General features: G+C 34.3%; 2 protein-coding genes across 2 annotated transcripts in view; both read right to left on the bottom strand.

The window, feature by feature from the left end:
- Window positions 1–3,459: 3,459 nt before the first annotated feature.
- Window positions 3,460–5,741, bottom strand: LOC128236960 (uncharacterized). The gene is made up of 2 exons (XM_052952102.1): window positions 4,748–5,741; window positions 3,460–3,653 (listed from the first exon to the last, which is right to left on the bottom strand). Exons 1-2 carry the CDS (start codon window positions 5,739–5,741, stop codon window positions 3,460–3,462), a joined length of 1,188 nt encoding a protein of 395 aa, XP_052808062.1.
- A 7,096-nt stretch (window positions 5,742–12,837) lies between these two features.
- LOC128236962 (adhesion G protein-coupled receptor L4-like) overlaps window positions 12,838–22,774 on the bottom strand; it is a 29,689-nt gene continuing 19,752 nt past the window's right edge. Inside the window, exons 5-23 of the mRNA XM_052952104.1 lie at window positions 22,437–22,643; window positions 22,191–22,298; window positions 20,681–20,933; window positions 20,290–20,374; window positions 19,953–20,058; window positions 19,687–19,730; window positions 19,240–19,363; window positions 18,877–18,980; window positions 18,245–18,347; window positions 17,946–18,096; window positions 17,627–17,696; window positions 15,496–15,562; window positions 15,301–15,386; window positions 14,984–15,110; window positions 14,775–14,816; window positions 14,325–14,393; window positions 13,896–13,938; window positions 13,438–13,490; window positions 12,838–13,056 (exon numbers count right to left, since the gene is read on the bottom strand). Coding sequence (XP_052808064.1) covers window positions 12,838–13,056; window positions 13,438–13,490; window positions 13,896–13,938; window positions 14,325–14,393; window positions 14,775–14,816; window positions 14,984–15,110; window positions 15,301–15,386; window positions 15,496–15,562; window positions 17,627–17,696; window positions 17,946–18,096; window positions 18,245–18,347; window positions 18,877–18,980; window positions 19,240–19,363; window positions 19,687–19,730; window positions 19,953–20,058; window positions 20,290–20,374; window positions 20,681–20,933; window positions 22,191–22,298; window positions 22,437–22,643 — 2,061 coding nt within the window. The remainder of the gene's footprint in view (window positions 13,057–13,437; window positions 13,491–13,895; window positions 13,939–14,324; window positions 14,394–14,774; window positions 14,817–14,983; window positions 15,111–15,300; window positions 15,387–15,495; window positions 15,563–17,626; window positions 17,697–17,945; window positions 18,097–18,244; window positions 18,348–18,876; window positions 18,981–19,239; window positions 19,364–19,686; window positions 19,731–19,952; window positions 20,059–20,289; window positions 20,375–20,680; window positions 20,934–22,190; window positions 22,299–22,436; window positions 22,644–22,774) is intronic.

The following is a 22,774-nucleotide window of genomic DNA, read 5'->3' on the forward strand; positions in this document are numbered from 1 at the left end:
TGCGTTTATTAATAATATTTTAATGCAAACTACATGTACAAACCAAATAACACAAACAAGAACTATGCCCTTGATAAGAGCTGCACGACTCAAGGCCTCGCCTCGATACTCAGCAAGAGAAACACAATCTCAAACGACAGTTAGCATAAATTAAGTGTACCTTTAATTGTGCAAAATGCCTTTGACCATGATCCATTACTTAAACAGGTCACTTGATCTATACTAGCGTCAAAGCCAGATTCACATGTGACGTTAGCGGTGGCCCCATATGTCATGTTGGATGGATCATTCAGATCAATTTGTCCGTTTAGCATCCATACAACCCGTCCACAATCTATAGACGATATATGTGGACAATGTCAAAGGGAATTCTTTAAAGTACGTTGTTTGCAATTTCATAGTTTCTACCAAAATCGAATAAGATGAGTGTAAATGCACGAATCAATTTATTGATACAGCAGCAACAAAAATTATAACGTTAGAAAATACTTAAGCTAACAATACACGAAATTGCACTTATTATACGTAATAAAATGGAAACTACATGGACAAGCCAAATAGCCAAATGATGAATTATGACCTTGATAAGAGCTACAAGATTCAAGGCCTTACATACATCATAATTCAACAAGTGATACACAATGTCAAATGTCATTTTACACAAATTAAGTCTACCTTTAGGTGTGCAAGTTGCCTCCGACCATGATCCATTACTTAAACAGCTCACTTGATCTATATTAGCGTCAAATCCAGAGTCACATATTACATTACCCTCGGCACCATATGTCGTGTTGGATGGATCATTCAGATCAATTTGGCCGTTAGGTATTGTTTGTAGAGGTCCACATTCTTCAAATAGTTTATGTAAATTGTGAAAAGATTTATTTTCAGACCATTGTTTGCTATAAAATATATTTTTAGAACTTCAAATAACATACAAGTAAATGCACAATTGATTTTAGGCCATAACAGTTTAGGTTTAAACGCTTAAAATCTATTCAGCAAAATATAATTTATTGCCTAAGAAATAAATGTATTTATGTTACTTTCAAGGGATATAACTCGTTATGCAGGAAATTATTAGTACCGAGTTTACAATTTTGATAGTATTATTTAACCGTCTCATTTCGCTGATTTTACAACGCATTGATTTTACAGATTATTTATGCTAACTTGATTTACGCAGTATTTTCATAAGCTTTAAGCTTTCAAGTTAATTACCAATTGAAGGTCTTCAGTGTTCATTTTATGATCGAGTTCATTTCATGAATTGTTTATCTTTTACTGATATAAGCATTTGGGAAGTATCGTCCCCTTACGAACATGAATTTTTCAGTTCTTTGACGTAACAAAAATTTCGGATGTAAACACAGAAATTGGATGAACTTATTTTGGGCGATTCCTAAGTTAATAGACTTTATCATTTCCTCCTCGAGGATGCCAGTTCGGTGGAAGATGCTTTTTGTTTGACTCATGGTCAGACATTGGACTGTTTGGACTCAGTGGTGGACGATTCACAGACTACTATCTGCTCCTTTAAAAGGAAAGTATCTCTATATTCGCCGATATTTATTATCATGATTATTGGAGGAAACGGAACGGTAAGTGCAAATGGAATAGTAGATCCACAAGCGTGTTGTGCATGTTTGCCTTGAGATCGCTATGGGCAACCCGCTTCCATCTCCAAGGAATTTTTATTCCTCAGCTACTTCCTCAATGAGAGACAAGGAAAATAAGTGTTGTGGGATTTAACGAGGCAGGGGGTTTATTCCATCAAGCCCTGAACACGGAATGTGGACCACAGGACCGTATTCATTACTGGTCTTGGAAAGTGCTACGTCTCTCGGACCCCTCCAAGGCTATCTACCTGGACGGTGTACTTCTCAATGTCAGAGGATTAAATATTTTGTTCCACATCATTCTGGGGAGCTGTCATTTGGTGTTGACGACTTATGGCGTTTTATTTACCTCCAACTTTATTTCGGCCATGTATATTGTTCGTTTGTAACGATGTACGTCAATAAATGTTAATAAATGACATTTTTCAATTTCCATCCTGGTTTGTCAATTACTCGAAACAAATGAACTCACCTCATACTTTTAAGAGAGTACTCATAAAATTTAATTTATTGCCTAAGAAAAAATTTATTTAGAATACTTTCAAGGGATATAACTCGTTATGCAGGAAATTATTAGTACCGAGTTTACAATTTTGATAGTATTATTTAACCGTCTCATTTCGCTGATTTTACAACGCAATAATTTCACAGATTATTTATGCTAACCCGATTTACGCAGTATTTTCATAAGCTTTTAATCCCACCCTACCACACCCGATATATAGGCCAATACGTTTTACCGTATCATACCTAATAAGGTCCTTTCCATTTTCGCTTATACGCCATGCCTGTTTGTGTTCATATTATTTTACTATTTTCTGTTTACTTTTATTTATTTTATTATTATCTGTTTAGCAAAATGCTATAATGTTATCTTACCTTTGCTATATTGTTATCTTACCATTTATCTTAATAATGCATTTGTATGATTTGATATGTTCTATTCGAAGGCGTTTTATTTACCTCCAACTTTGTTTCGGCCATGTATATTGTTCGATATATGTCATTTAATGTGAATAAATGACATTTTTCAATTTCCATCCTGGTTTGTCATAACTCGAAACGAATGAACTCAATATATATGCAAAAAGCTCAACCCGGTTTAGTGGCAATACTTTTAAGACTTTCAACTCATACTTTTAAGAGAGTATTCATAAATTCATTCTAACAAACTATTATACAGGGTAATACATTGTTTGTTGACGCAATAACAGGATTTAAATGCTACTACTGCTGTTTAAATTGCATCAATTTCAGCTCTATGTTTTAAGAAGCACACGATTAAAGGTATCCACTAATGATTCAACGACAGATAAACAATGTCAAACTACTCTAAACATCGATGAAATCTACCTCTAGGCGAGCACGATGCTTCTGACCATGATCCATTACTTAAACAGGTAATTTAATATATACTAGCGTCAAATCCAGAGCCACATGTAACGTTAGCGGAGGCACCATACGTCGTGTTGGATGGATCATTCAGATCAATTTGGCCATTCGGTATTGATTCGAAAATTCCACAATCTGGTAACGATAGTTTGGGACAATGCCAAAGGGAACTTTTTAAAGAACAATGTTTTTTTTCATACTTTCTATCAAAATCGAATAACATGAGTGTAGTTGCAAAATTAAATTATTCTACTGCAGCAACGACAGTTATGATGTTAGAAGACACTACAGCAAGCAATACACGAAATTGCACTTATTATAAATAATAAAATGGAACTAACATGGACAAGCCAAAAAATCCAAGCATTAACTATGACCTTGATAAGAACTACACGATTTAAGGCCTAACATCATTATTCAACAAGAGAAACACAATGTCTTATGACTGTTAACGCAAATTAAGTCTACCTTTAGGTGTGCACGTTGCTTCTGACCATGATCCATTACTTAAACAGGTCACTTGATCTATACGAGCGTCAAATCCAGATTCACATGTGACGTTAGCTGCGGCACCATATGTCATGTTGGATGGATCATTCAGATCAATTTGTCCGTTCGGTATTGATTCAACAAGTCCACAATCTGAAGACGATAGTTTGGAACAATGAACATGAAAATTCTTTTAGTTACTACCAAACTCGAATAACAAGAATGTAAATGCACAAATCAATGTATAATTTCAGCAACCACGAAAAGTAGTACGATAGAAGTAGGTATTACAACAAAAAATACACGAACTCGCACTAACGATAAATAATAAAATGAAAACGACATGGACGAGCAAAAAAGCCCTAGCATGAACTATGACCTTGATAAGAGCTGCACGATTGAAGGCATCACATCATTTCTCAAACGACAGTTTAAACAAATTTAGTCTACCTTTAGGTGTGCACGATGCCTCTGACCATGACCCATTACTCAAATAAATCACATAATCTATACTGGCGCCAAATCCAGAGTCACATGTGACAATAGCGATGGATGGAGAATAAAGATCAATTTTTTCGTTCGTTATTGTTTTAACAGGTTCACATTCTGCAGACGATAGTGTAGAAAAAAGGAAAGATAAGTTGTTTGATGACCCCCCTTCCTATTTTCATATGTCTCTGAGAAATCGAGGAGCTCGAAGTGAGCCCATAACGATTTGATGCAGCAGGTCAGCATCTCATAGGTGCATTTCATAATTGTATTAAATTATAAAGTAATCAAAATTACAATAACAATCCCGTTAGCCTAAACAAAATAATGAAAACTTGGTCTTAAGAGTTTCGGTAAAATTCTAACAGAAATTGGCGAGGAACACGCACATGTGACGTCACACGACATCAAAGGCAGACTACAAATACATCAAAATGTATGAAATGATGTTTGGGTGACCGCCTTGGTATGGTCAGCGAAAAATGAGATTGGGTGTAAACAAGTTTTGTACTTAACCAAATCATAATATAAACTAACTTCAAGTGCTTATTGGCCAGAAATAGACATCACTTACGAATCCAGCCCCCAAAACGGTGCCAAATCAATAGATGTACGAAACATTCATCCTAAGACAGGTAACCGACACTGTAATTTAAAGCAAACTGATTAAATGGTTCTTTGCACCAATTAATCGCAATTTTGACATTTTGAAATATGATCTATTATTTTTCAAAATCTACAAAGCAGGGTAAAATTACCTATCGCAGTTATTGTGGTGTACGATGATGAAGATGCCGATGACATTGATGTGTCAGATGTTTCCACCATTGTTATTGTTGTTGCTTCCGATACGATTATGTTTGGCGTTTCCGAGGTTTCTAACGTCGATGTCGATGTTATTTCTGAACTGTACGTCGGTTGTGATGACGTTGTTGTAATTTTGAATGTTGTTTTCGATGTTGATATTATTTCAGTTGTATACGATGTTGTCGGGGTTGTTTGTTGTGTTATGGTGGTTGTCATAAATGGGGTCGTGGTTGTTTTTGTTGTCGATAATGTGGTTATCTCCGGTGTAGTTGCATCAGTTAGTGTTGTACTATCTGCTAAATTTGTGGTTGGTAAAAGTGTTGGTGTCGTAGTTGTTTCTGTTGTTGATGTAGTTGATGTTTGCAATGGTGTCGTGGTTGTTTGTGATGTTGTAGTGGTTATTTCTGGTGTCGATGGCGTGCTTATTTTCGGTGTAGTTGCATCAGTTAGTGTTGTACTATCTGCGAAATATGTGGTTGGTGTTATTGTTGGTGTCGTAGTTGTGTCTGTTGTCGATGAAGTGGTTGTTTCTGGTGTCGAGGGGGTGGCTGTTTCTGATGGAGTCGTAGTTGTTTGTGATGTTGTTGTGGTTGTTTCTGGTGTCAATGGCGAGGGAGTCGGTGCAGACGGTGTAGACGCTGCGGTTATTGTTGTACCGTTTGTAAAATATGTTGCTGTTGTAATTGATTGGGTCGTGGTTGTAATTGATGGTATTGTTGTTGGTTGTACTGTCGATGCTGTTATTTTTGTTGTTTCAGCTGGCATATTTGTGATTGTTGTTGGTGATGATTTCGTTGTTGTTTGATTTGTCGTCGACACTGTTGTTGTTAAACTCGCGGATAAATTTGCGGTTTTTGATTGCGTCATCGTTGTTTGTGCAGTCGACGGTGCTGCTGATGGCTTTTCAGCTGAAACATTTGTGATCGTTGTTGGTGAGGGTGTCATATTTGTTTGTGTTGTCGACGGTGCTGGTGTTGTTGCTGCAGTTTTTAACGTTGACACTGAGGTTGAATATTCGGTAGTTGTTTTTGCTGTGCTCCCCGTGGATACGCTAGCCGTTGGGTCTAGTGCGTTCGTTGTTAGCTCCGTTGAATGTGTTTTCGTTAATATCATTGATAATGTCGTTGTAAGAGTGTGTTGTGTCGGTGTGTTTGGCAGTATTGAAGTTGCCGTTGATTTAACTTGATCAGTTGTTGATTGCGTTTCATTTGGCAGCGTTTCTTGAGGTTGATAGGATGACGGAACTGCATTTGTTGCGTAGGATAATGTTTCTGAAAATCTTGATGGTGTCGTTGCCGAATAAATTAACTTGATATCCGATTGACAAAATATCAACAAACATATACTTCCAATCAGGGACATCACGCCTGAAACAGATTTTAATTTCCAAGCTAAGAATCTTTATAGTCCAGATTCAGTATTAGGCTCAATGTAAGCTTATGAATGATAAGTGCTTCAATGTATTAAGCGCTGAAATACGAATTTAACACACATTGCCATCAGCGTTTACATTCTAAAGACGTTTATCAAATAAAGTTGTTTGTTTAGAAATGTGAAGAGTTGATTGCTAAAAGAAAGATTTATATGGTCTAGAAATGTAACCCAGTTTTTGTTTCTTATCTTTAAGATGTCGATAGTTGCTTTCCAAACCAAAATTAAAACCTGTGACAAGTCTTACTGTAACACATATCGTCCTGAAAATGTACAAGTCGCTTATTTGTTTCAGTGCAATTAAAGATATATTCAACACGAATGCACTCAGATATGCCATGATATATTTCGCCTCTAGTGTGGTATAATATTCCTTACTTCATTCAGTGATATATGGAAAATTCTCAAAACACCGAAAGTCCTCTATAACAGGCGGAAGCTAAGCTTAGTATTTTTTGTTGGTATAATGTGTGTAATGTTTACATTTTTGGACCTAAAACCCCTTTAAAACCAAGATTAAATAAGACATTTAGCTTAATAAAATAAGCCCTTTAGGCTGATGATACGATTAAAAACATTACAGAAATTGGGTTCCGGAGCTCAAAGAAGAATGTACATCACCTGTTGGCAACTTACGGAAGACTTAGGATTTTACACGAGCCTAAAAGAAGCCAAAGTTTCTCACAATTCATATCTCTTTCTGACTAATGTAACATTGTGATACAGCAAACAGTCACGTAGCAGAAGCATGTTCACACGCATTGTGTAAATACAGAGTTGTCGTAAAACCCATTTCTCGATGATGAGTCGTAGTTTATCGTGATTTATAGGTACTAATCACGATATTTGTTGTAATATATCACTACACTCACCGTAAAAATAGTAAAAAAAGCATGATGCCGTGCTACATTTTTTAAACACCATTCAAAAATGTCTAGCATTCATGATATGTCGATGCATATGTAGTCTGTCTCTGTCTTTGTTTATTCGCGACGTTGTGTGTCTCTGGTTGAGTATTTGTTAGTCTTTAATATTGTGCCTCTAAACAGGGACTTTGTAAGAATGTTTGCTAAAGAACTTGCCTCTGTAGAATCCATTGTTACATTCGTAAAGCATGGCTCTCATTCCCACGACAATTTCAACAAAATAACACGATACGTTGAAATAATTATCGTGTTAAAGCGGGAGGACATGGTCTATATGTTATCGTTGAACAAATTTTCTACGACATTTATACGAATATCACCGAATAAGAACGTCTTCATCATAAGGACCCATGAGGAAAGGTTCGATTTTGTTTATAAGATGGTGATGTAACATTGACATTGTGACCTTTATTAGCATAATGTCAGAGCTGTTGTTTTTTTTAAAAATATCTTTTGCCAATTATTTAAATAACACACGCGGTAAATAAAAACATGGTTTTAAGTATAAGTTTAGTTCGGAGAAAATCTTGAAAATATCGTGCTTCGTACTAATATCAAGTAACCGAACACATTTTATCTTCGAAAGTGACCGGCATTGCCCACGGGAACTGATTTCTTCTACGATATCACCGTATAATACATTCATGCATAGAGGTCAGAATCAGGTTAATATAGTAAGACAATAATTCGAAATCGTTGGGATTATTCCACATTACTAATAAGTAAACGATTTCTTAAAGACGATTGTATACGATCACCTGAAAGTGGAGTAATAAGATTTCTGATGATTTTCACGATAAGCACACAGTAGTCCAATATTTGTCTGACTCTCGAATTGTCAAGTGTCAGAAGTCTCAAAAATGCCAGCTTTCCTACTCCAAACCTTGGTGTTAGCAAACATTGATTCAGGGATAAGCATTTTAAGATTTGAATACAAGGTAGACAGCATGGTATGTCATGCAATACAACGTCATACAATAATTTATATCGTAAACGGTGTCTTGAGTAGTCCTAAGCAGACACTGGTCCCGTGATATGATTTATATATCCAAACTGCAAACAAAACTGTCGTAAAAATGAAACATAAAAGCAAACAATTTAAAAATGGAATTGAAGAACTAGAACCGTAACTTCCTCTCTTTAGTTCACGTTGTCTAAATTAGATATACAGCGAAGACATGTATATATGTTATTCATATTTCATCCCGTTTCTCTTCTAATCTTTCAAACTTTCTCTCCTCTTTTCCCGTTTCCTTATTTTCAAGTCAAACTCGTACTTATTCGGACCTAAACTATTTTACCATGATATGCTTTTTATGTATTCACATGCAAATTGATATTGACATAACTTTTCAATTTTAACGATAATCGGACATATTGCTGGAAGGGCCATTTTCAAATGTTGTCATAACTTATGGCCCAACCCACCCAATTTTATAATAATATTGTTTGTCGAAAATATGTATATCACGTGTGTATATTATTTAAAATAAGATACGATTTAACTATTTGATCTTTCCTGCCCTAATGGCAGACAAGCCCAATTCTGTGGAGATAGTGCCTACAATACGTTTTACTAATGTTATGATTCTATGACATTTACATATAGAAATGAATCTATTTAATTTCTGCAAATCAATGTTATGAACAACATAAAGGTTTACCAGTGTCAATGTATAATCCACAAAATAAAAATGTTGCATTTACAGTGACTGTTAGCAATAAACTTCATTGGCTCACCGAGTTTGTATTTTTAAATCTATGAAATTGTAAACGCTTTTAAACTATCATGATCATAGCTGAATCAAACTAGCTATATGGTTTGATAAAGGGAGAAGCAAACTCGATTTTCTTAAACCTTGAATATTCAAGAGGTAAAACTTCCGTGTAATCTGAAAGTGTGACCTTTACAATGTCATATTATTAATGAGAGTGATTAATGAATGTCTTTATATCACTGTTATGATTGCAGCATGCAATTTTAAATTGTGTTCTTTTTGGCAGAATGTGAGTGATGCTCATAGTTTCAAATAACAACTGCATAGTATCTTTGAAAAGTTTTTGCATTAGATTCTCTGAATTTTATCCCTTCGTCTGCAGATAGGGTTGGGATCCCTAATCATTGAAGAACTTGGGATATTAGTTTATTATTATTTGTTTATATTATTAAGTTTCCTTAACTGAATGCATACTTTGATAAGATTTACCTTTTAGGTTTTACTTTATTCTGGATTGTTGGGATAGGAGTGAGGTTGTGCACACAATCTGGATTGAAGCCCAGTAAATGTACAATTTACTTACCGTTCCTAGCGGTACCCTAGTTTTGTTTGTGGAGTTTTGTGCTGTTGTTTCAGGTTTATTGTGTGTATTTGTTTTTTGTTTTTGTGTTCTATGTCTTTGGCGTTTACCCTTTGCCATAAAAAGGGAATTATGTTTAAACTTTTGGCTACGGAGCTTGTTTCTGTAGTTTTTCACATACATTTTAATGTTAAGGGGATTCAAGTTACAGTCATACCATTAAATAAATACTTTTCGTGTTTTTTTAGAGTCCTGTATCGGTTTTATTTTAGTATCAGCAGGTAAATATCCGTTTGTATTTGTTATATACGCTTAATGTATAAAAATACTTCAAAGCTTGCTGTAAGATACAGTAAAATTATATTAACCTATAAGATAGTCCGTCTATCCCATGCGGAAGCTAATAGATTTGACTGTGATCATGCATATATATAGTTTTAAAGACAGAAACAATTTGTTATATTTAGACATTCCCTCTGTTCTTTTGTTGAACAAATAATAAAATGTATTCATTCTCAGTCAACACTACCCCAAAACCCATGTTAACCACCCGATATTAAATATTTATTGCAATGTAAATACAATCTGTATTTAATGGTAATAGCCAACGAAGGAGTGCAGCGCACGCTATTGTCCTTTTAAGATTTACTGATAAGATTAAAAAATGTGAAATGACACCTCTTCACAATTCTGCAACCTCCTGTATACGTATAATAAATATCGACGGAGCAGGTTAGAGGTAAACCTTAGCTTGAAGAACCCGTTTTCTTCATAGAAACAATTGTTTTTGACATTTAGTCATCCTTTTGGGTATATTAAAACAATTATATTAATTTTGGTAAGTCATATCTAGGAGTAGAAGTGCATCTTTAGGCAATTATATCATATTACAACATATACAACTCTTTCAAAAGACTATACCTCAAAATTAAATAAAAATTAAGTTTTGAAATGTTTTAGCTTTTTTACCTTCCCCACCCACTTTGTGTTGTAGGTACCCTTAAAAAGATCTGCAAACTCTCTTATCGAGAATAACAAACAGCGCCAGTCTCTCTCAACAATCACTCAATTGTCGTCCCCGTTTCCAAGTACGTGTTGCAAGGAAATGACTTAAAAACATTCAGTTCACGAGAAAGGTTGACAAAACGTTTTTATTTAGTATGTACATAGAGTATACAAAGCCCTTGACATCTGCAATATTCAGTATTAAACATCAATCATGAACAAGAACGTAACTTATTTATATCATAATGCTTTATGACGGAGACAATTTATTGTTTCATCAGATTGTAAAATTACATTGCCAGTCCAAAGTCGAATGATAAATATGTGTTTTCTCTTTTAATGTTCAAACCAGACTGATTTCTTTACGAACCTAAGGGCAATTGCGGACATGGTGGGTATGGCTCCAATAAATAAATGTCCAATGTATTCTATAGTCAATTGACCTAATTGCACGAAAGATAACACTAATTTCTAGCCATTCACAACCACCAACACCATATTTAGAGAGACTTGTATAAAATCATGATAGAATATATACCAATTTTAAGAACTGAGAGTACCTGTATTAAAGGGACTGTACACCAGATTGGCACAAAAGAAGTTTTTTTTCTGTAACGAATCTCATGAGAATTATCAAATAGAATGTGTTACGCTTTGATATCATAATTGTAAAAAAGGTACCAAAATGTTAAAAAAAATTGTGTCGGGGACCGGGTTCGAACCCGTGTCGCCAAAATTGCAGTCCAGCGTATGGTGCGCTTGACCTTTGGAAGGAGTATTTATAAGCTTCGTACACAGTGTGGTTATCTATTTTCTGGTCCTTGGTGACCACCAAATATGTGAGTATCATTCGTGAAAATAGAACTACCGATAGAAGCGGTTTTGCAGACAGGGGGCGTCAGCTCTGCCGGAATGGCGTTTGATTCCGTTGCTAAAGCTCTGCAGTTAATTGTTGCTAAAGATCTGCAGTCAATTGTATAACACTGGTTATGTTTTTGGTTTGGTCAAAGTAAGCCAAATGTTCATTGATTGGTCAATATTTATCCAATTATTACTGGTGACCAATCAAACTGCTTTATATGCAAACTAGCCAAAATATTACCTATGGATAACTAATCCACTTTTATCTCATCCTGGTATAAATCCGATGTTAGAACAGGGACCAATTCTAACGATTAACCAACATCTATGCCTGATGTCATGCCAACGTTAGAATAGGACATTTTGGGGAATATTGTTGTATATAGTCGGGTTAAGAATTTGTGTACAACATGTTTGCATGCCATGCATAATGAACTTTACGAATTTGATGAAGGATTTACTTTCGCAGGAAATGTATATACAAATGCCGTATTAAAATATTAAATAGTGAAATATGACCATATGTAGGAACCATGTTATTATGTAAAAATTAAAAATAATATATAAACAATACCTATAACTATACAAATATATTGTGCATTCATGTATTTCTACAGAAACGCGGTCGAACGCTTATCATAACGGAACGCAAATGGTACACATATAAGCAATTTCAAACATTCATACAATAATTTGAACACTACAGTCAATGAAATATAATATTTTGCATACTAGTACTACGCATTGGAACTATTGCACGAGTGTCAGTGCTGAGAATAAGTATTCAGTCCCCAAGAATGGTATTCAATACTGGTCTTAATTGGATCTAAAAACGATGTAGGTAATTGCAACGCTCGATATAATTAATGGACCTTTACAGTGAATGCAGTCAATGATGTATGACCAAAAGTTGCATCTTGAATACCACCCCCGTTAGCTAACATTATCTGAAAAATAACTTATTTTGTAAATACAGCCGGGCGGTGGTGGTCAATTGTACGGGCTATGGTTAGAAATCAGTTGGATATCGTTAGAAAAATAAGTTCATTATCGGTTGCATACTGGACAAAATGCGTTGTATTTCGTTTAAAATTGGACAATAACTTCGGATTGGCGTCGAAAAAAGACCTTTATAGAAATGAAAGTCGTCACTTCATTTAGGTGATACAGAAAAAACTGATATTGAAGTATCGGAGTATTAGTAAGTATCACAGCATATATGTGTTATAATTGTTTCTATAAAACTATATTAATAGTATATAAAGATTGAATCAGAGTTACTTTTGGACTAAAACAAGAGTGACTATTTAAATCACATGTATGGTTTATCTTGAAATCTTTGGCTAATGAGCTTGTTTCTGTAGTTCGTCATATACATTTTGAGCATTTCCATTAAATAAGATATTTGAACATCTCCTTTTATATCAATAGTAAGCTGAACAGTTGTTTTAATTACTTGTCTAAAAAGGACATATAACACGTTAATTAAGACTTCTTTTAGAGCATCACAACTCAGTGGATCATTTTATGTAGTCATAGTTATTGTCCTCGCCTCGGTCAAATTCGATTTTGTCAGAATCTCTGTGTTTGATACTTTGACGACTATCATGAGTGTGTGGAGAGTATTCAGCAGGAGGGTTGAAGGCAACAGTCGGGCGGTGATTATGACCGAAGGCTCCACCGCCAACTGGCGAACGAAGTTTTTGACCTTCGTCAGTCTCAGGTGTTCCATTGAGAACCTGTGTAAACATAAAATGATCTGCGTATAATGTTTAGGCCTTGAATAAAAGTTGATCAGGCTAAAATTGGCATTTATGTTTTGCTTTTATGGAATTGATCATAAGTTAACATTGGTGTTAAGTATGCGTATCTTGAAAAAGAAACTCCATTTGAAAGCTTGTAAATACTATTGCGTAAATATATTATATCTGTAAAATTGTCTATCAACCCAATACTGCTGTTGCAAACTCTGAATGTACTTTATGCGTACGAAGGAATTTTATTCCGGAATATATTTGTTTGCCCTTGTTATGTCTTTTAATGTTTAAATTTCATACTAGAACCATCGAATGTGTGCAAGATACTCCTTACGAATGGTTTAAGTAGCAAAAACAACATACCCAGTTACTCCAGTCGATTGATGCATCAATGTCTCGAGACTCTGAACTAAATGCTGAAAGAGTAATACTCGTGTGAATGGTATTGCGACAAAAATATGTACATTATGAGGTCTTCATTGTATCTATATTTCAGGCGCGTAGTTTTGCTTAAACTGATGTGTAGGCCGATTTATGTGGACTCGGGCTTCCTGGTCAAATTGATTTTAGCTGGATTGAGGTGCATTTCGGTGTATTTTTCCTACACTTGAATATGATTACAACTACACGAATTTCTTAACATTTTAATTAAAAAGCTTTAGAACTTCATATGTGTTGATTTTTAGATGTTTTTTTTAATTTTCGGAGAGAATGGCTAGGCTGCGGACTACAAGGCATATGGCAGGCTATATAACTGGGAATACATGATTACATTTTACTTATCTAAACAATGACTGTTTGCTTTAAAAAGCTATGCTTACATTTAAGATCTTTTGATTTAGACCTCTCCTTACTCGAACTTCTCTGCAAATATATCATATATCTATAACAACTATTGATTAGGAATAAATGTATTTTTCTTCTGCTCAATGTGAAACACACGTGTCAAATCCGTATCGAACATCATCTTGTGTTCTTATTATCAAAGTTATTTTCCCGTAAAAACAAACAGGTGAACCACAGTTGCAAAATTCCATTGACAAATAGTTTCAATTCTTTCTTATTCTTCCAAAGGATCAAAATAGTATTCAATTCAATGTATTTGTGAATAAGTCTAAAAATCAAAAGCGCTCTGATGTTATTCCTTACTGAATGTAAGTCTTTACGTCATTGTATTAGCATGACGTCGCCGACTTCGAAAACAACCTCGTTAATACTCATCATTACAAACAATAATCCAGTGAGCTTACGTAAGTTGCTTTGAGCGTAGACTTCATGGCGGACATACGCCTTCGTCTCATTTGGCATCCATTTTGTATCTGTAAGTAATTATAAGTTTATAATGATCAGCTGTGCCTTCGTTTACGCAAATGACTCTTCATGAAGAAAAAGTGGCATGTTTTCATGTTTACAAAATACTGTGCTTTATAAGCTGACAGTCATTGTTAGTTCACGCTTTTTTAATTATTTTAAATTCATATTTCATATTAGTTGAAATAATTGTATCCATTGTTTGAAATTGTTCTTTGATGATATTGTGACTGCCTCTCGAGGAATCATTTTCGCAGACGCTGTCCAAAATAACAACTATCATTTGAACCTGTAAGCGAACTACCAGCCGAGCCTAATGACAACCTTGTGAACACAATTCTGTATGATAGTAACACAACGTATGGTCCATGAACAAAAACAGGGCTTACTTTTTTATTCAAAGCACAGTGGAATAGGAAAATAAAGAGTCCCTGAAAGAAAAAAATGCATATTTTGAATTCATACACTAAGTAAATGTTATCAACTCAAATGGTCATATCATTATTATTAAATAAAAAAAAGATCAGAAATTTTAGTTTTAAAACATGCTTCAGTTATCATAAAAAAACGAACATATACTTCAACGCGAATTCCGAACCTGAAGACCATTACAAATGGCAAAAAGGTATTGCATGAAGTACAGATCTTCGTTGATGTAGAATATTCCCAGAATCCATGACACACCCATCAGAGGAACAAGTACACAAAGCGAACGAAGGCTGGTTCTGTAAAAGATCGTTGCATTCATCATCATGTTGTTGTTTTTTCAAAATGTATTTCTAGGAAATTGTCGGAATGTTATTCTTATTTGATATTTGACTTTCTTTTGTGGAATTATAAAATATTTTGTATCATTTCATAAAATAGATGACAAAATATCAAATGAATTTTATTAGATTAGAGATCTTTACGTACTGAATCTTTTCTGTCGTTTTCTTAGATTCCATTGCTTTCATTCTCAGCATTTTGCGGAAAACAAGGACCAAGCATATAATGTTTAACTGAAATAGAACAGTAAAGTTAGAGACTGCATGATCTTTTTTTGAATACTTCATATATTTTAAACAAAGCACGTGTTAAGCATAATCAGAATTCACATTTAAAACTTACCGAAATAATGAGCAAGGCAGGAGCCACGAACGCCCATATAACACCACGTGATAGAGACAACCAGCAGCTGAAACAGTATTTGGTGGTTATTGCATTGTATTACTGATAGGTGTTGGTTATTAATAGGTTTTTAAAGCATGCCAATTTGAATATAATTACTGATACTTTAAATGCGACTTTAAAACAAAAGTCTACTGGTTGACGGTACATTTCCGAACAGGGCACAAATCCCGAACAGGGAACAAATCCCAAACACCGGCTAAAACACGCGTTTGATTACCGTGATCGATTATTCGATGATCTAGATCAATACAGAGGCTTGCTTTGGTCACACTTGCGAAGTTTCATCTTGTTTTGTTTAGTATTTTTCTAAAAAATGCCATTCAATGTTTATACGCTTAAAGATAAAAATGTAGCACATGGGGGAATGACTTCAGAGGGCGCACGCGCATCTTTAGGTTTTGCAGTTATGTTGACCTGCATTCAAAATATTTATAAATAGAAATCACGCTTTACATTTGAATCGAATGTTTTGAAAAAATCTCGGAAACAATAAATCACTTTGCAGCTAAATGTTTATTTAATATAGCATACTTTTTAATTATAATTGTATGACCATGTATTTTCGCTTTTCAAGTGTTCGGTATTTGTGCCCTCCATAGCATAATTTGAAGGGTGATTTACTGTCCATAAAATGAACGATTTTCGACATAAAATTGAAGAGATCGTGAATTTGTACTTTGACAGCTGTTTTCACATGAACCAAAGATGTTTCATACGAAAGTTTAACTTACTACAACATAAACTCTCCAAGATAATTGTAAAAAACATCAAAAAGTGTTCGGATTTGTGACCTTAGCCAGTAGACATGAATTCATTTGAGATTCTTTATTCCAACGTGATTCGACGTTGGAATATGACAACAACCGACCATAACCCAAACGTAGTGCGATCAAATTATTATTAACTCACATTTTCCCGGAGAACTAAGACCTTAATACGACCAAACTCCGACCACTTTTGTAACCCAAAGCAGACCACATCCGATTAGTTAAATTTAAAACAGATCGGTTGCGCGCCAGGAAATAATTTTATTCTATTGAAGTGCCAAAGAAACTTAGTACACAAGTTTAAAACAATTTTACAAATTTAACTTTGCTTTTCTTTTTGAAACCCTTTTTTGAATATGTGTTGATATGGAATTGTTTAGAATATTCAAGTATTTTCTATTAAGTCTAGAATAAAATGAGGTTATTTGTAGTATGTCAAGGAACAACCTTATCTTAATCATAAAGGCAAACTGCTCTGACCATTAGTTCATTGTATTTGGGAAATCAAAATATCTTTAAAGCTTCATCAGTGCGAAAACATTCCTAAATCTTAATTTAGGCAATCTGTGAAGAGTACATTTAAACCTCTTGTTAGAATTGTTGTTACATATAATAGCTATCACATAGTGTATTCAATATTTCATACGGAATGAATTATGTCGACATTAAAAATCCAGGATCAGTAAAGATAATTAATGAACTTTTGGACTTCGTTTGATGCTGGATTCACTTTCTGTTGTTTTTTTTTTTTGGTGGTCGTATCTTTATCACAGTATTTACTGTTTTGAACTTCTAAGTAAAACAAAAATGTTCTCTATAGTCAATCTAAGGGGGAGAAGCTTTTATAAAACGTTGGCGCTGAGTTTAGCATGTTAGTAAGAGGTGATGATTATATGTCTATAATTTTGAATTATCATCCGTGCACCTCAAAGTTGAATATTTTGTTTTTATTAAATTGTAACATAAACCAACAACGAAAAACCAATCATCCAACCAAATCTGATCACCCGTTATCGACAACACGAAACCTAGGTGTCCCAAAAATAGCATTTATGTAAAAGTCATAATCGACTAGATAGTCACCGTCAGAATTTGAGAATTAGGGATTGCCTTAACTAAAGTCTTTATCAAATTCAAGACAATCATTAGAACTTAAATACAAATTGTTTCGACCAACATCAGTAATACACGAACTAAGAACGATTGATTGCAATGTCAGAACAAGGTCAGGGATATGTGTCGGTTAAGACGATTGACGTCATGTGCCTTCTTGTGAAGTATAAAAGACTAAATCTACTCACAAGTTAGTGTTTCCATATCCTTGTGTCTGAGTTGCTCCGAGTGATATTCCGACAATGACAGCTGGTATAACTATTGGAAAATAATGTATTTTTACTTTTCGTATCTTTACATGAGTAATATTGATTTTCAATTTTAGAAAGTTTTATATATTTAGGGACAGAATCATTCGAATTACTTAAACATTTATAGTTTGGTTAAGTTGAACAGCTGTAACTAGATAATTTCAGGCAGATGACCTGATGTCTTGAACAGTTTCGTATTTTAATAAAAGGATCACAGTAATAAACATATGGTACAAAATTGTAAATGGATATTCACCCCATGATGCAATAACTAATGATCTCGCGCGTGATCTGGTAGCAAATACATAAAGAACTGTGTATGCAATGTCTATCCCCTCCGCAAGCATCAAACAAAAAACGACCAAGTAGATATAATGCAATAAGGCTGCCACAACTGAGCAAAACTCCTGTATAAACACAAAATAATTAATATGGTAAAATTAGACCAAATGAAGGTGAAAAAACCTTTTTTTACAACACAAATATGACAGAATAGAAGAATAACACATACATGTGCTTCAACATATAAAAGTTAAGACTACATATTTGAAGTACCTTGCTTTCCGTTCTATCGACTCCGGCCAGGAACACGATGTAGGAGAAGAACAGGGCAATACAGAGGTTCAGGAGAATAACAGCACGGTCGTTTTTCAGGTACCTATATTGGAAACAAAGAACAACAGGGCAATACAGAGGTTCAGGAGAATAACAGCACGGTCGTTCCTCATGTACCTATATTGGAAACAAAGAACAACAGTGCAATACAGAGGTTCAGGAGAATTACAGCACGGTCGATCCTTAGCTACATATATGTAAAAAAAGAACAACAGGACAATACAGAGGTTTAGGAGAGTTACAGCACGGTCGATCCGCAGCTGCGTATATGGAAACAAAGAACAACAGGACAATACAGAGGTTTATGAGAGTTACAGCACGGTCGATCCTCAGCTACGTATATGAAAACAAAGAACAACAGGACAATACAGAGGTTCAGTAGAATTATAGCTCGGTTATTCTTGAGTTTCCTATATGGAAACAAAGGTCAACGGGACAACACATAAAAACGTTTCATCAACACAAGAGGTCGTTCCGCGGTTATCTACAGCGAGACAAAATCCAGATAATATCGACCGTTTATATGCTTGAATTCAAGTAAAAAGTAATCTTTAAAAGTGTAGAACTCGTACTTCCATAAGCAGATGTACAAAGACGATGTTAACAGAAGGCAAAACATGGATACAGCAATTCCAACGATGGAGACGATGCGCAATGGGATTGAATCAGCATCTGCCTGAAAAACACAATACATTAGTATACTGACTTAGCAACATGAACACAAATAACAAAAGTATTTTTAAATCTTTGATTCTACATCAGACCAATTAGTGTATAAAGATTATCATTTGGTGGTAAAGTATAAACATGTCTGTTATCAAGAGTCACGTTAACGTTTTAATGACCCCGAATGACCTAAACATACAAAATAGGGATGAGTAAGGGGCTACCATTTGTACACATTTGTAGCACTGACACAGTTCCGAAAAAAATACCTGCACAAATGGGCTCATCAGCACAGCAAAGTTAGTAAGATGTGTGCATTCACAGACAGTCTGGATTGCTGAGGAATAATTCACGAAACACCCGTCTGTTGACCATCCTCCTGCTTGATTGTCCCTACAACAGGAAACATTTAATAACCTAGCAAAATTAATATTGGTTTTTACAATTGTCTTGACATATTTCATGATTACTCTGTCTAAAATGAATGTGAAACATGGAACATTTGTAAAATAATCTCGTGTTAATCAATCTTCCGCTTGGAAGTCAATAAAACAATTTTGACCAGTTACCTTTTTAATTATCTGGCAATATTTATGCGAAAAGCTACAGAAACAAACTCAGTAGCAAAACGTTTAAACATAAACACTTCTTCTAGTCCTTACAACAATCTGCTTTAGATTAAACTCATTTCTACAAGTCAGATTATTGTTACTCACTTGCCAAATTGCCAGTAGTTACATGCTGGCTCTGACAAATTCGTCTGGAAAAATATATAACTCATTATTTAAAGTTTTAGTTATTGAATGGAAAAATGGAAACAACAGTCCCCGTGGTGTCCACTTAAAACCTCTTTTTCCTGTATAAAATTGATATATCTGTTGTTCTGAATGCTGATTTGGCAATATTAAGTATGTGTATCTGTAAAAATACAATTAATGTTTTTGTTTACACAGTTGCCCTTAACAGGGATATGAACACATACCAAGAAGTGACCGAATGTTATTCTGATTGGAGGAGTAAGTTTCCCTATAGCTGGGTCAAGCGACAATGACAACACAGGACCATTTATTTCTTTTTGATTCCCGTTTCTGAAGAGAACAATCAACCATTCATCGTGATCAAATTGATTGAGTACTATATGAACATCATCGTGAAACCAAATTGTTTATAACAATAGTTATTTGGTGCCCAAATAAGTACGTTTAAAAACTTAAAGTTGAAATACAGAACAGTCAACATTAAACAGAAAGTAATCACATATATATTTTCTAACAAAGTCGTTTCCACTTTTTAATGTATCTTTTTTAAGTAATACACACCCTGTTGTATTTTCATTTGATTGTGTTGGCAGAATATCTGACATGTCCCGATACATTATAGCTGTGGTGATGTAAGTTTTGTCTTCTGAAAAAATCATGAAATTTCTATAAGCTACCACAATTCAATCATCATTGATTTCTTTTAATAATATATAGTTTGAAGACAATCACATGTTTGTTTGATAAAATGACACATGTGATATAAGGTGAAAAAGTAATTAACATTAGTGTTATATTTCAGAAATACTCTCATTCACTTGAACCGAGTAATTCCAATTTAATGCGTCTATCACAAGAGACATTTAATTTTCAATTGTTGAATTCAAGACATTTCAATTACATTTAATTATTTGTTTTAGTTATTTTTTTGCGCTGTAGAAACAATCCGTACCTTTAAATGCACGTTTGTCCAATGTCAAATTACTGTGGGACTTATGAATCCAATCTTTGTCAGCATCGGCTGGATTATCAGATGAAGATTTTGCAGGAAACTCAATACTTTCTTCACCAGTCTTTTTCACTTCTAAGGCAACATTTGTCTTGACAATGGTGACAGATGTTCTATTACCAGTTTGAATACTTCTTTTTATAGCGGATCCAACGGAATCGACAGCCTTCAGCATCGTTTCTGCCCCATTGTTGTTCTAATGAATTAGAGTTAAATTATAATTTTCAAATTAATTGAAATTGTGTTGCTTTTACAGAAATTGTAAAAGAAGTATCAGAGGATATTTGTATATTTCAGTGTTAGGTCGTATTTTATTTCACGGGTGCCATAGAAAAAAACATATATTCACGAGTGGCGAAGCCACGATTGAAAATATAGATTTTCTATTATCACGAGTAAAATAAAATACGATCTTACACTGAAAGAAACAAATTTTCTGTTTCTTTTATGCTTTGTTTCGGAGTTTTATTAGTATTTTAATTTATTTTCCTAATTTCCCCCTTTTTGGAAAAGGTTGATTTTTACGCCGTAACCCGTGGAACGCCCCTCACGCAAATTCTATATATATATAATAGCAGATGACGTTGCTGTCAATTTTCTATTTTCGGTTTGTTAAGAAAAAGTTCTCTGATATTTTTTTCTATAGTTAATTATTCGCTCGTGTTTTAGTGCAAATATTTTATGAACAGTAATCAATGAAGTTTTATTAGTGCATCTATGTTCCAAAAAGTAACAAAAACACTTTTATTTTATGCGGGGCTTGAATACATAACCAAACTGTCAGAGTCTGTTTTGCTTTAAGACAGGTCGATCTCCAGGTAATGATGAGGACCACGCTAGTTTGTTGACAAATTGTGAGGCGTGGGTTGGGTAAAAATTATCAATACATTGTTTTGTGATTTTTTAGGGAAGTTCGTATTACGAATTATAACGACAAACAGTTCATATGATATAACATTCTATTGATACTCGAACAGTTATTTGCTTGGTATGAAAGCAAATGTTCGAACATTCAGCTTCAAGATCAAAAAAGCGTTTGAAAAACGTGATAACCATTTTCTTATAAACGGTAAGTTGTTTATTGCCAAATATATCTATATATAAACTTATGTAACATTTTTTTTAAATTTTTAATATTTGCCAACATGTTCTGGTTCAAAGTGAAGTGATCTATTTTGATTAAGGGGAAGTTACTACAATGGATTTTAAAAGTAGTTCTGAGAGTTGATATTTTCACTTCTTATGTTGCAGTGAAAATATCAAATTACTGTTGTTATTTCACTAATAAAACTCCATGTTTTATCGAAAAGCATGAAAGAAAAAGGGATATTAATAAATGTCCAGAATTTTTACTTAATACGAGTTTGACATCCTAGAGACATATCATTCACGACTAGAAAACTGGGCGTCTAAAAAGTATTCCTTTTATACAGAGAATGAACTAATACCTGACCTTAATGCAGTTTACCGACAAAAACCGAGTACGTACTGATTCCTTCATTGCCTTCCAGCTTTCTTGGTTGGACGAATCAAGCAAATTACTGGCTGACTCCATAAAGTGCTAACAATTTAAAACAAAAAAGTTTAACATAAATTCATCCCAATGAAGTAATAACGATGTGATTTCGGTGCATGCAATACTGTAATTTATTAATCATTTAATTTCCAAATGTTTTATAATAGATCAAAATCGCTTTACCTTGGAGATATTCACAGGATCAAACTTAGTGGAGTTGTTAAGAAGAGTCGCAACATTCTCCAGTGAACTAGTTATCGCTGTTATCTCCCCATCCGTGAGAGCTGTTGCAGCATTTGTCCCATGTGTCGTGGTTACATTCGTGAGGGCTTCTAGTGCAACTGTGATTTCTTCTGTTGTAATATTAACATTCGTCGTGAGATCGTTGAGCTGTGAGAGTTAAGCAAAACCATAAACATTCGTAATACGATTCATTAATAAACCGATAATTTTTCAAAAACGAATATAATTTTTAATAGCATAATCCTCCAGAATTCTCAATTGGATTGGACTCAAACGTG

The sequence above is a fragment of the Mya arenaria genome, chromosome 6 (genome assembly GCF_026914265.1).
Source record: "Mya arenaria isolate MELC-2E11 chromosome 6, ASM2691426v1".
Classification (NCBI taxonomy): Eukaryota; Metazoa; Mollusca; class Bivalvia; order Myida; family Myidae; genus Mya; species Mya arenaria.